The sequence below is a fragment of the Ylistrum balloti genome, unplaced genomic scaffold (genome assembly GCF_031769215.1).
Source record: "Ylistrum balloti isolate Yb309-2 unplaced genomic scaffold, AGI_CSIRO_Ybal_v1 Utg370164, whole genome shotgun sequence".
NCBI lineage: Eukaryota > Metazoa > Mollusca > Bivalvia > Pectinida > Pectinidae > Ylistrum > Ylistrum balloti.
In genome coordinates, this window is record NW_026782158.1 from 166,484 (window position 1) to 181,028 (window position 14,545).

At 33.9% G+C, this 14,545-nt stretch overlaps 1 protein-coding gene across 1 annotated transcript in view; it reads right to left on the bottom strand.

Annotated features, from left to right (window-relative positions):
• LOC132551004 (phospholipid-transporting ATPase IF-like) overlaps positions 1-8,212 on the bottom strand; it is a 65,635-nt gene extending 57,423 nt beyond the window's left edge. The window contains exons 1-2 of the mRNA XM_060215108.1: positions 8,131-8,212; positions 713-838 (exon numbers count right to left, since the gene is read on the bottom strand). Coding sequence (XP_060071091.1) covers positions 713-838; positions 8,131-8,166 — 162 coding nt within the window. The 5' untranslated portion in view covers positions 8,167-8,212. The remainder of the gene's footprint in view (positions 1-712; positions 839-8,130) is intronic.
• Positions 8,213-14,545: the final 6,333 nt, after the last annotated feature.

Here is a 14,545-nt window from a genome sequence, read left to right on the forward strand (position 1 = left end):
ATAACTACAGTTAATTACTACATTTATATAACTACAGTTAATTACTACATTTATATAACTACAGTTAATTACTACATTTATATAAATCTATATAACTACAGTTAATTACTACATTTATATAACTACAGTTAATTACTACATTTATATAACTACAGTTAATTACTACATTTATATAACTACAGTTAATTACTACATTTATATAACTACAGTTAATTACTACATTTATATAAATCTATATAACTACAGTTAATTACTACATTTATATAACTACAGTTAATAACTACATTTATATAAATCTATATAACTACAGTTAATTACTACATTTATATAACTACAGTTAATTACTACATTTATATAAATTTATATAACTACAGTTAATTACTACATTTATATAACTACAGTTAATTACTACATTGATATAACTACAGTTAATTACTACATTTATATAACTACAGTTAATTACTACATTTATATAACTACAGTTAATTACTACATTTATATAACTACAGTTAATTACTACATTTATATAACTACAGTTAATTACTAAATCTAATAAATATTGGAAGCTAAAGTCAACACGTATGATGGCTCAGATGAAATGACATGTACACTTCTGAGGAAGTAGTTGATATGACTGGCAATAGATAAGGAGAATGAGGACTGAAAGTCAGTGGTATATAAGTAGGAGCATGTCTATAGTGAATAAGCTTACCTTAGAGGATATCACCCTGTTGTTGGGAAACCTCTGTGTATGGAGCACAGCAACATCCTCGCCAGGTAATGGTTTGTTACCCACATATACCTTTCGGTCTGATAGAGTAGGCTTCCTCACACATCCCTGTCACAGAAACATCATACTCACAATTAAGAAACACCAGTAATAAGAAATACTGTTGATAATCTCAAGGTCCTGATTGTTCAAAGGTTAAAGATGTAGGTGTTAGGTGTTAAACTGCTGTTTGTGAAAAATAAAACTCTCAAAGCAAAATTAATATTCAAAATATACAAATCCGACCTGTCACAACAAATCTACAGCTGTGAAATGATGAAAGGTTATCAAAAGATTATCCCATCAAAAACACCAGTCACAAAAAACATCATAATCACAGGAAACATTGATTATAGACATAAAAAACACCAGTCACAATATACATGAAAGCCACAGAAAAAAATCAATCACAGTCACCAGAAAGATTGTAGTCACAGGAAACAGAAAGGTCACTAGAAAGATTGTAGTCACAGGAAACAGCAAGGTCACTAGAAACATTGTAGTCACAGGAAACAGCAAGGTCACTAGAAACATTGTAGTCACAGGAAACAGAAAGGTCACTAGAAACATTGTAGTCACAGGAAACAGCAAGGTCACTAGAAACATTGTAGTCACAGGAAACAGAAAGGTCACTAGAAAGATTGTAGTCACAGGAAACAGCAAGGTCACTAGAAACATTGTAGTCACAGGAAACAGAAAGGTCACTAGAAACATTGTAGTCACATGAAACAGCAAGGTCACTAGAAACATTGTAGTCACAGGAAACAGAAAGGTCACTAGAAACATTGTAGTCACAGGAAACAGAAAGGTCACTAGAAACATTGTAGTCACAGGAAACAGCAAGGTCACTAGAAACATTGTAGTCACAGGAAACAGCAATGTCACTAGAAAGATTGTAGTCACAGGAAACAGCAATGTCACTAGAAAGATTGTAGTCACAGGAAACAGCAAGGTCACTAGAAAGATTGTAGTCACAGGAAACAGCAAGGTCACTAGAAAGATTGTAGTCACAGGAAACAGCAAGGTCACTAGAAACATTGTAGTCACAGGAAACAGCAATGTCACTAGAAAGATTGTAGTCACAGGAAACAGCAAGGTCACTAGAAAGATTGTAGTCACAGGAAACAGCAAGGTCACTAGAAAGATTGTAGTCACAGGAAACAGCAAGGTCACTAGAAAGATTGTAGTCACAGGAAACAGCAATGTCACTAGAAAGATTGTAGTCACAGGAAACATATCAATCACAGAAACAATAGTCATCCAAAACCATCATATACACAAAAGGTATTAAAATCGCATTAGATCACCAGAAATATCAATGTCACAGAAAATATCAGTGTTACATGAAAAAAGTCAGTAGAATGATCTATGGAATTACGTGAAATCTGAACCATTGCAAAAGAGTCACAAAGTTCATATAAGGGATTACATTAAAGTATTGACAGTTATATAACTATAACTGACATCACATCAACACTCAAGTTTTGTAAACAACTATAATACAAAGCTGTTGTAAACAACACATCATCAAAGAAATATAATATTATATACAGATACAGTAATGTAACCATGGTTACCATTGCTGCAGTTTGGTAATCCATTCAAACCAGCGAGGTATACACATAAGGAAAGCATATTTCTCTTTACTAATCAGCCACTGTAAACTCAGTCCTATTTATTGCTGTAAACAGACTTTCCTATGTATCCTGCTATTGTTTCAGTGAAAATTTCATCGACAAATGCTTTTAACTTGACACTGAAGTCGTGGCTTGACAGTCAGCAGAGAATATTTTGTGAATTCAAGCCCTCTGGGTTAAATTGTTAGAAAAATACAATGGGAAATTAAATAGATTCAAATTGAATGTACTAGAAGTAAAAACGTCACAAAACAATGTGCCCACTTCTGTGTGGAGTACATCCCTGTCCCATCAACTTTCACTTCTCATTTATACTATATTAATTAGGGCCTCATTACAGTACACTGTAAGTAAACCTCTTATTTTCTGTACTTAACTCATCATTAAATCCTGAGCTGAATGGGCCTTGTCTGAGTACTTAGTCTGTTTAAATCTTGTTATCTTAAAAAACAAATGTGACAAGTCCTGATACAAGATGGATTTTGGGTTTAATGTTAAGTGGAATAGATTAAAAAAAAATACAATACACAGACAGGAATAGAGCAATTATAAGGATTAGAACTTGCATATATAAAGTATATAGGATAACACAAGTACAGTATATCTTTGTTGTAATACTACCCCAGGAGAATGAACACAAAAGATTAGAATAAATAAATATTAATACATTCTTTTCAAAGTTTCTTTGATGTAAATGTTTAATTGTATGAGGTATGTATCTATATGTTGTCTGATATGTTAATATATGTAACAGAGGTATGTATCTATATGTTGTCTGATATGTTAATTTATGTAACTGAGGTATGTATCTATATGTTGTCAGATATGTTAATTTATGTAACAGAAGTATGTATCTATATGTTGTCACATATGTTAATTTATGTAACTGAGGTATGTATCTATATGTTGTCTGATATGTTAATTAATGTATCAGAGATATTATACATATGTTGTCAGATATGTTAGTTTATGTAACAGAGGTATTTATCTATATGTTGTCAGATATGTTAATTTATGTAACAGAAGTATGTATCTATATGTTGTCTGATATGTTAATTAATGTATCAGAGATATTATACATATGTTGTCAGATATGTATCTATATGTTGTCACATATGTTAATTTATGTAACAGAGGTATGTATCTATATGTTGTCACAAATGTTAATTTATGTAACAGAGGTATGTATCTATATGTTGTCACATATGTTAATTTATGTAACAGAGGTATGTATCTATATGTTGTCACATATGTTAATTTATGTAACAGAGGTATGTATCTATATGTTGTCACATATGTTAATTTATGTAACAGAGGTATTTATCTATATGTTGTCAGATATGTTAATTTATGTAACAGAAGTATGTACACATATGTTGTCAGATATGTTAATTTATGTAACAGAAGTATTACACATATGTTGTCATACGTCAAATTAATTTTTTTACATCTGTCTGTTGCTACCTGTGTTGCTTGAATGAAACGTACAGATAACATGGAGTATGAATTTGCACATACAAATCTCAGACCATCACACCACCTATTGGCGTAACGTAACCTAGAGAATATAATTTCAACCTTATTCCAATTGGAAAAATGGCTGGAAATAACCTGTAAATTAATGAAGGGTTTGAACTCGAAACTTTGCAACGGTTTGAGATTATCATAAAAAATTAAACATGGTAAACATACAGACATATGTTGTCGACTTAATTATACTTGGGGCAGTACTTCAGTAAACACATTCGTCATATCAGTGCTACTAGACATTTGTCTTGTACCTCTGATGACTGAGGATGCTTGTTAAGAAGGTAAGCAATCTGACTGGACAATGTTTTTGTTGATCCTGTCAGAATTGATGAAACAATCAACAGCTGTTCATATCCAGGTAGCAAAAAAATTTTTTTGTAATTTTTTTTTAAAAAATATCACTTCATATAGAAAATATGTCAAGATTCATTTCAGTGTTTCTTCACTGGTAGGGAATGAGGCATGCTCGCATTATTTCAGAAAGAAAATTTGTGAATTTTTAAGGAAGTTTTCAGGAGTAAGTTGCAAAGACCAGGAATTTGGCTTAAATATGAAATAATTTCAACTGAGAATAGGTCCCATTTCCTTGGCCCCACAAGCCCTCGAGACAACACTGGATATGAATATTGGAAGGCAGTAGAACTGTATATTCCTAAAGATGCAGCTCAGATTCCTGGTTTTTCCTTAGTTTGGTAAAATACTCTAGCTTTTTGGAGGAAACTATATTCAGCTGTAAAAGAAGGCGAACATTTCTGTTGTCTAATATGTCATTAATTGATTTAAAATATCTACATTTAAATGCAGATTACCAGTAGGTAAAGTATCAAATTTATGTATAATTACATGCTCTTATAGCTGGAGGGCACTTCCATGTTAACTGACAACAGTTGAAAGCAAAGGCACATAATTTTAGGGTAGTGTGGAGAAACCATTGAACTAGTTTCAGTAAAGTTTCCTTAACTTCAGGAAGTTCTGTAATGTAATTGATTAGTTTCATATATAAAAAACAATGAATATTATTGACAAAATTGAAGTCTAAATTAAGTTTAGTTATAAGAAGCCAGGGCCTGGGTCAATGTTGTCTGTAATGTTGAAAATTTGAAGGAAAAAAAACAGATTACAGGGAAACTTATTTGTAAAAGACATCAGAGTCATCTTCATCTTTAATTGGAAAAATCTTCTCTTTAGATCTATGGTAGAGCACATGACTAGTTCTTCAAAGGCTGTGTGGCCGTAAGTTGGATTCCCAACAAAGGAAATACTTAATACTTTTCACTATCTGTATACTTGTAATTCTGCTCTCTCTCTTCTGCATGTTAGTGAACAGTCATTTACGATTTTAATCTGATATCACAATTAGTAGTTACATCCACAAGCTAACATCTTCATGTCAAATCCTGTGATCCATTATCGTCAAGCTTTCCCAGCTTCAAAGCAAATACCTTACTGGAGCCAGCAACTCAAGCACACTTTAATCAACAGAATTCAGCCTGTTCCACTTGAACATGACATCTTGAATTGATATTCATGTCCTCCAGATATGACATTAATTTATAAAATGAAACAAATTATTGAAAATGACTCATTAAATTGACTCCTTTTAAACTAAAATGTAACACATCTTTAATAGACTTGCTGGTAATTCCAATTGTCTATCCTGGCCAGTCCAGGATATCAGCAGAAACTTTTGCCAAGAGCTTCAGTTTGATAACTGCATCACAACATCTGAGCTATGAGGTCAAAATGTAGCACACAGATGCCTAAGGATGAATGAACTTACTCTAGGATATTATGTAACACCACAGGAATATATCAGCAAGGTATTTTTCAGATTAAATGGGATCCTTCTGTATAGTTTGAATGGACTTCCTGAAAATAACTAGGGTCCTTTAAAGCTTTAGAATTAAAGGCTATGGAAATAGTTTGTATTCTAGATTAATTTTATAAGATTTTTACATAAACATTGGGGTTTACCCATCACATGAATATCTCACATTGATTCTCAAGAAATTATATGAAAGTCCAAACATATGTTAAAAAACATTCTTGTATTTCATATTTCAGAAAACAGGAAAAAAGTCCTTGAAATAGACTTTAGATATATTAAGTACCCCACCATACCAAAATGTAAGAAGTAGAACTTTTGTCTTGTTGAGTCATGTCATTTATCTATCTATATAATTTATCATGTACACACATTGGCTGATAACAAACACAATAAAACACAGATACTAATACATTATACAGTCGAGGACTGATTTAAATTGATCATATATTATTGTTTATTAGGAAAACTTCACATTCTTGTAATAACTATTTATTGGGAAAACTTCACATTCTTGTAAACATTGGAGCCTTGTGCATTAATTAAAGATGATCAGGGTGATAATATGACAAATCCTTTCATAAAAATTGTAATTAAAATTCAAACCAAATTATGGTTATTTACTTACATTGTACAGACCAGGCATACTGAGATCACAACTCTCAAAAAACTAAGGACATAATTCATAGATGAAAAAATCTTTCAGCATTTCAGATCAAAATATTAATAATTACAAGAATGTAAATTTTCCTAATAAATAACTATTACAAGAATTCAATGTGTGTATACATGTATAAAAATCTATCTCTTATCATAATTTTCAAAAAGATCTACCATAGAGGCAATAAATATTACAGGAACAAGAAAAATCATTTCAGAATTTCTATTATCATCAAACACACTTACTTCAAAAGTGTAAGAAGTTACAACACAGGGATATGAGGATCTCTCATGTGTGAGCAGAGCTTCAGATACAGTAGAAAATGTACCATACAGAGACATTCAGAATTTCACATCCAAAAACGGGCCTATTGAAGCATCCATACTTGCAAGCTATATCGCTGACCAGGTTTGAAAACTTATAACTTAGAATGTAATTATGTGATCCATGACTTTTGAGATTCAACTGAAAACTATAGTTTTCATGAAACAGACATTTTAACTTATCTCCCTGATATACACCTAGTTAAGGCTTAGATACACTGCTTCAGGTGATTAAATATAAAATATTTTATGTACAATCATGCCCCAAAGTTCATGTCATACATTAAAGAATTGAACAATGTTTTGTTGAGATTTATAAGGTATTAACACATGTCAAAGGGACAAATTCTATTGACTGCTGTATAAAATTCATCTCAAGTCCCTATAGAGGTTCATGTCTGTACATCAGCATTATCATTAGACTTTGAAAAAATGGTAATTTTGAAAATGCTTAAATGCTTTAACAGATAAATGATACTTTGAGAAATCAAAGTGCTGTTTCCATTGTCAACTTGTACCACAAATGTTGTTACATGGTACCATTGTATACATTGTATATTATGACAATTATCTTCATGTGAATGTAGTCGAAAGTCTTTTTTTATAATGTTTAATAAATATATTTTACCAAACTTTGCATTAATTAACTTCATAAAGAAACATCAAATTCATGAAATATTGCAAATAACAGCAGTAGTAACAGAAAAGATGACAAAACATCAACATTACAGAGCCATCATACATGTATATAGGAAGGAAGGTTAACAAAGCAAAATCAAACAAATTTCTTATCTCTTTTTTAACTTTTTTTTTCTCTGTGGTTTGAAGTCCTCAAAAATCTCATGAAATCATTCGGAAATAATGCCATTAAAGAGCAGTTTTATAGTGTCATCACACTGAATAGCCTGGACACAGTATTTTCATTAGTATGGCACTTAACCTGGTCACATTATGCTTACAATTAACAACTCCTAAGCTATCCAAGGAAGCATCTCAGTCTTGCTAAAAACTATTTATAGTTTCATGAATTAATAAAGACTCCAGAAATCCTCATGTGCTTAGTTTGACATTTTCACAATAACGAAATACCTATTCAGTTTTTTTCATAAACTTTCCTTCTCTTCTAAGTATTCCAAAATCGAACACATTACACAATATTATTGAATCGATCCCATTGGAGTTTATATCCATTTACTAAAATAATGAGAGCAAACTCGTCTCTACCGCTTAATCAAGCTATTATGTAAGCAATAAACCAGCCATATCCAATTAGACTCCTATCTGACAGTGTCTGTCGGAATTAAACAGAATTATTGATTTGATGTGCGGCAGGGTGTGGGGCGAGATAAACAAACAGAAAATGTTTAAAAAGTAACGTGTTTTACCAATTTCTGTCCCAGTTTCGCACAGCAGTCAGTCATTCTCCCCGTCAAACTTTAAATTCAATATCCAATTTCATATTGTATTCACATCTGTATCAGGAATATGACGTTGTACGTCCTGTTTGGATCTATCTCTTTCCTGTCAGTTCCGTCTTCTTGCTTCATGGGAATGTTGTTCATTCACCTGCCTTAATCGGTGTCGTCAGGACGCTTCAATCCACGTCGAATACACAATCTAAAATATGGCGCGGAAAAGGATTCGGACACAACTAATCTCACCTACATTAATCCAGACGAATTGCTCTGTACCTGGTTGTAAAAAGTAGCATACAATTTAAGCAGGACTCGTTAGGGCACTAAATACATGTCGAATAAATCTAAAACAGGGCGCGGAATAGGATTCGGACACAACAAATACTAACTATGTTATCGATTCAGGCGAGTCACTTCAGACAGGTAGACCATGTGCATAATGATTAAAAAAGACAAGTGTAGTTTTTACCCAGGAAGTTTAACATTCTTCCTCGTTACTCTCTCTCTCTTACACTAGAAAACCTTTTTATGATTTGATAGTTAGCAATGATTCTTCACTGTACGCGTACTGTATGTGAGATTAGTACAATTAATTATATATAATTAGATATTAATTCGTTATTGTAACTGCCTAGCTTCTTTATAAAGAAAACGACCTTTAAGAGAAATGAATAAATTCTAACAAAGACCACGGATTTGGATAAAATAAAAATACGTATAGAGACTCCTTTGAATTCCTTATTACCGTTGTAACATGATATTGTGAAGCATGAGGAAATGAAACGGGGTCAAAATACCATAATGGTGAAATGAACCCCCACCCCACCATGGTTAAGTGAAGCCACTTTATATTTTGTTTAAAATTGCTGTTTTCACTTAATTTTTTTATCAGTTTACTTACTTATGTTCTTCAATACATAATAAAACTACTTTTACTATTTCTTATTCGCCATAATGATGAAATGAACCGCGTTTCACTTTACCATGAGCTTCATTTTCCCATACTACATCGTCATTGAAATATTGAGATTAAATCGTCATTCCTCGACACACTGAAATGAATCACATGAAGTACATTGTATGTGTATATGTTTGTACGTATATTTGCCTTACGCGTCATTTCCCTGGTAAATTGTGACCAACTGATAAATAAATTCATATCGCTGTGTTATCTACAAGTTTATATTGTAAACTTATCTGATATACTAATTGTATATATACAGTGGTCAACACTCAGAAAAATATCACACTCGTACAATTGAATATTGACCACGATGTTCACACTGTACGGAAATGTTAAATAGAAATAGCACAGATAATTACGACGGCCACCTGGTTTATAGGAATGAATATTGACCACGATGTTCACACTGTACGGAAATGTTAACTAGAAATAGCACAGATAATTACGACGGACACCTGGTTTATAGGAATGAATATTGACCACGATGTTTACACTGTATAGAAATTATAACGATGTGTGTACAGGTGAGGCCTTTAGTCAATACGTTTTTGTACCATATCACTTCCTATACTATTTGTCACAGAGATAATGTCGGCAATTGTTATGTGTCTATTCTCTTCAACTTCCAAACTTTTTTTTACAGGCTGTTTTAGGATTTCTCGGCTGGGCGATTTGGTGCCGTAGATCGTTAGGCCTGGATACATGTGAGTGTGTACCACGTAAATCACATGATTGTCTTGACTGTTATTATACCTTGTTTAATGATGGAATACTACCGTGACTTCATGTTTAGACGATGAAATGACGTCACCTACTCACTTATTACATAGTGTGACGATCTGACCTGGACGTTTTCTGCAATAATCGACCATGCTATAACAAAACGCAAGTTTGTTTCCATTTGGCAAGCGATTTTATTATGAAATTCGTCACAATTTCTTACTATCTTGAAAATTTCTTCAGTTCGTTCCATAAATCACATATGAAATGAAAACACATGTAACATCCTATACCTTTTTAAGTTGGAAAAACATAGAATACGATAACAAACTTAATAAACTATATTTTATTTCGTAAATAAAAACTCATCTGCATCTATCTCTAGGCCTAATCACTTTTCTATCGCAAGGGAGCTAACTCTAAGTAAAGACGATAATCCACAACTTTGTGTGCATTTAACACTGAGTTCACTCCAAAACAATAATTTGAAATAGCTACAAATGGGATCTTTCAAAGTAACGTTGTAACATAATCCCATATATGCTATAAAATACTTTTGGATTTGATAACATAAATTATATTTGTGGAATGTTTCATCACATTTATGCAGATTGTACAGTATAAACACAATATGACAGTACAATATACACTCTGATATAATCTTAGACACATGTCACAATTAATTGATTGGTTGCTGAAAAACTAGAAAAAACATACTTTCAGACCATTTATCACCTATGTCAGTCAGTATGTTAAGCACTTGATCCGACCATCTTGAAATCCAACCCACATGTTTTTATCATACACAGCTAGGGTCCAGGGACTTCCTTGCTCCTTAACCAGGATCCTAAGAGGCCCACCTGTGACGGGATCAAGGACTTGAACTGTCCCTGTGTAGCCTTCGATGATCACTAGATTGTCAGTCACGTCAAACTTCACGTCCATGACGTTGAATCTCTCGGTCATTGTGACGTCAGGCCGATCACCGAGAATGACGTTTTCATGACCTATACAACGTAGCAACAAGGTAAAGTGAATATCGAATAACATGAGATGTGACGTCATATCGCTGGTTTGGTTGATGACAGCAACAAGCTTACCGGTATTACTTACTGCTACTTTGTACGGTAAAACGAAGAGATTCCCGCCGTGTTTTGAATATTTAGCTTCTGCCGTCATCTTCCACTTCGAGTTGCTTTTCATCAAGACACGATGGCTGTTTCGTGACTTGTCGTAACTCCATTTGTCAATTAACGTCATCAGAATGTCTCCGGTAACGGAAACACATATTCCAACAGTGATCAATGGGGCCGTGTGAAAAACTTCGAACACATGACAGCTCGGATGATGTACTTGTTTGACAGACTTTGTGTGTGGGCTACACATAAGTAAGGACCCATCGGCTAAAGTCACCATTCCCAACAAGTGTTTTGATCCAGATATTACGACCGTCCTTTTTACCACGCCTGAATTGTTGATATGCTTGATTTCGTTGGTATTATTGTGAACTATCCAGCAATGGTTGCTGTCAGATGGACAGATAGCGGTTGGAGTGCACGTAGCATGTTGAAACGTGGACAGTATCACACCAGCTTCATCCTGTGTGGTAACCTTTGAACTTTTCCTTCTCACAGGAATTGTCCTTTGTGATGTAAATTCTATCCCACCATTTTTATCATGGGACATGACCTTTAACCCGCCGCTCTTACGAGCTGTTGGAGTAAATTCTTGTGTCATTGAAGATAAAAGTTCAGGTGCATGAAAACTGTCATCCTCAATGGGACGCAAACATGAATCCATATGACTCTGTACAGGTCTATCTCTGATGGGATGAAAACCTACTGGAAGACTGCCTTCACCAGGACTCCAACAATCTGATATTATCTTAGCCTCTCCTACAGAGTAATCCTTGAAACCTCTCTTGGAGGTGGCATATCTTTTTCTTAGGTTGGAAGGATCTGATATCTTTAATGAAGGCGTTTGTTTCGTGTTTACTACTGCGGGATTGCTTGTCAACGGAGGAGAGATCTCCGTGTCCACGTTATGTGTAACACCTGTTGCCTTTGATTCAGCTGTTTCAGTTAGTAGATTTTGTGACTGTGAGTGAGGAACACATTCATCACAACTCAGATGGTCGTCTAAATCTGTCGGGTCTGCCGACTGTTCTGTGTTGTCGTCACGTTCTTCACTAAGATTATGTCTATTACCTCCAGGATGATATTTCGAATTGTTTGCGTCTATTTCCACGCCATTGCCATGTTGTTGATTCTCTTGATGCTCCAGTGATTCTGTTACGAACGACTTCCGTATGTCCTCATGGACTTCCTCGCCAAACATCTGTTTGATGCAATTGCGATCTATGATACCTTGTGTTAGCGTCATCCGGTTAATAGAAGGAACCTTTAAACAGGAAAGAGATGGTGCAGTCAACCCTTTACCAATTTCAATCACACGTTTATAGTCAGAAGAATTCTCCAAGTGTGCAAGATCATTTTGAAATTTAAGAATGTTCTTAACCTTTTCTTCCACTTGCTTTTCAAACTTATCAAATACTTTTGAAATGTCGTTTGTACTCGCCTCATGTCTGCCTAACAGGTCGTCTGCAATTTCATCGACAGCTTGTTTGAGATGATCTCGTCTCCTTTCAATACTTCTTCGAGTCTCCCCTGATTTAATCCGTTCCTTTTCTCTCAGTGTTGAACACGTTTTCAAATCCAGTTTTACCTCTTTAAAATGTGGAAGATTGTTTGCCTTTTCTTTCCTCAATTGCTCCAATACACTTTGAGCTACAGACTCAAATGTTTCAACTGTGTGTTCCTTATGCTCATTTTCAATGCATTGTGGACACACGAATTTCAAATCACTACACGAGGAACATACCATAGCATAGGCCAAACCTGAATGAGCATCACATGTTTCCATCTTCTTTTGAATGTGACAGGAGACGAGATCACGATCTGTGTTTGTCAGCCATTTTGCTTTTATCTTCTTCCGTGTTATGTTTTTAAAAGTTCGCTCACCAGTCGTAGCGACAGGGTTGCCTGTTTTAAATACGGCTATATATAGAAATGGGGCTTATCCATATGTGGGAAATTTAATGCGACTGTATCGGTGATAATGGAATGTTGAGTGTGCCATGCTGGAGTAAACATTCATTCAATTAAACGAGTTTTAGGCCAAGGTGTCTACGTTTACTGTATCAGGTTTGGGGTAGATAGACAATCTGAATTCTATTCATTAAACCAATTAGGACTGTAATTGGACACGTTCGTTTGTGTGTATGCATTCTTTGTTTCCCGTCCATTTGTTAAAACAGAGATAACAATAACTTGGACAAAATTATTGAAAGCACTGTCATCTTTATTCTAACTGAGCGAAGCCTTGTAATCGGTTCATTTATATAAAATCTTTACGTCTTGTCCAATTTACCTGTCATAGTTAAAACAATTGAAATTGATACTTGACTGTTCATGGAGTTAATCAAAGCCTTTCTTAAACAAATATACTCAATTACTGACATACATTACTGACATGTTATAGATACAACGTATTTCTATCAAACAATACTTTTAAAGATTTGTTTTAAAATCACTCAATCACTTCTTCAAAGTCCATCCAATATTTGAAAAATATACATGTACTGTAAAAGTAGTAATTTGGTGAAATCAAATTTTAGCGCGTTATTTACCTTAACAAATGTAAATGATATATTAAATCTGTGCATTCTCAGTATTATATCAACAACATGTAGAAACTACAATCAACGAATTCATGTTTTGGCGCAATACTGCGGGAGTGGAAAACGCTAAATTAAGTTAACCGCTGATGTTTACAGTATCATAAATTGCAGATTGAACAGATATAGTCAATTCACATTGTTTGTATTTATATCAATTTTGAAAGAGCGAAGTCTTTGAGAGTAGGGGGAAATACGTTTAGGCAGAGGGACGGCTGGAGTGTCAGATGTATCAATCTAATTGGCTGACAGGAGAGCAGTGTCAACTGTGTAAATCAGAGAGTGTCCAGTGATGTGAGGTGGATGTTTATTGTTTTAAAGATTAGTATGGTGATTATTTAGAAAGTCACGTGACTTGATTCGTGAGGTTGACAGTTAATTAATAGGAAATTAGAGAGTGATTATTGAAAGTAAACAGGATGTTTCATTATTTCTTGGCAAGCAAAGTTATCGGTGGCAATTGTTTTCAACCAACTCCTGATAATTAGAAACCTTTTTTTGGAATGTCCTCATTTGTCATTAATCCAAGAGTTGGCAATCTCGCTCTGATTGTTATATTTCTTTGAGTTGGCAGACTTAGATATTCATTATTGTGTAATGACATCTCAGATGCTTTTAACATATTAGTATTATTTCGTTTTTTAAGTAATGTTGTTGACGTGAGACTTGAAATGCACTTCTAGATGTATTTGACAAGATAAACACTCTCTCTTAACTAGAATGTACAGTAAAAGAATCCGCTCATTACTAGATTGTACAGTAAAAACATCATCTCTTAACTAGATTGTACAGTAAAACACCCTCTCTTAACTAGATTGTACAGTAAAAACATCATCTCTTAACTAGATTGTGCAATAAAAACATCATCTCTTAACTAGATTTTACATTAAAAACACCCTCTCTTAACTAGAATGTAAAGTAAAAATATCATCTCTTAACTAGATTGTACAGTAAAACACCCTCTC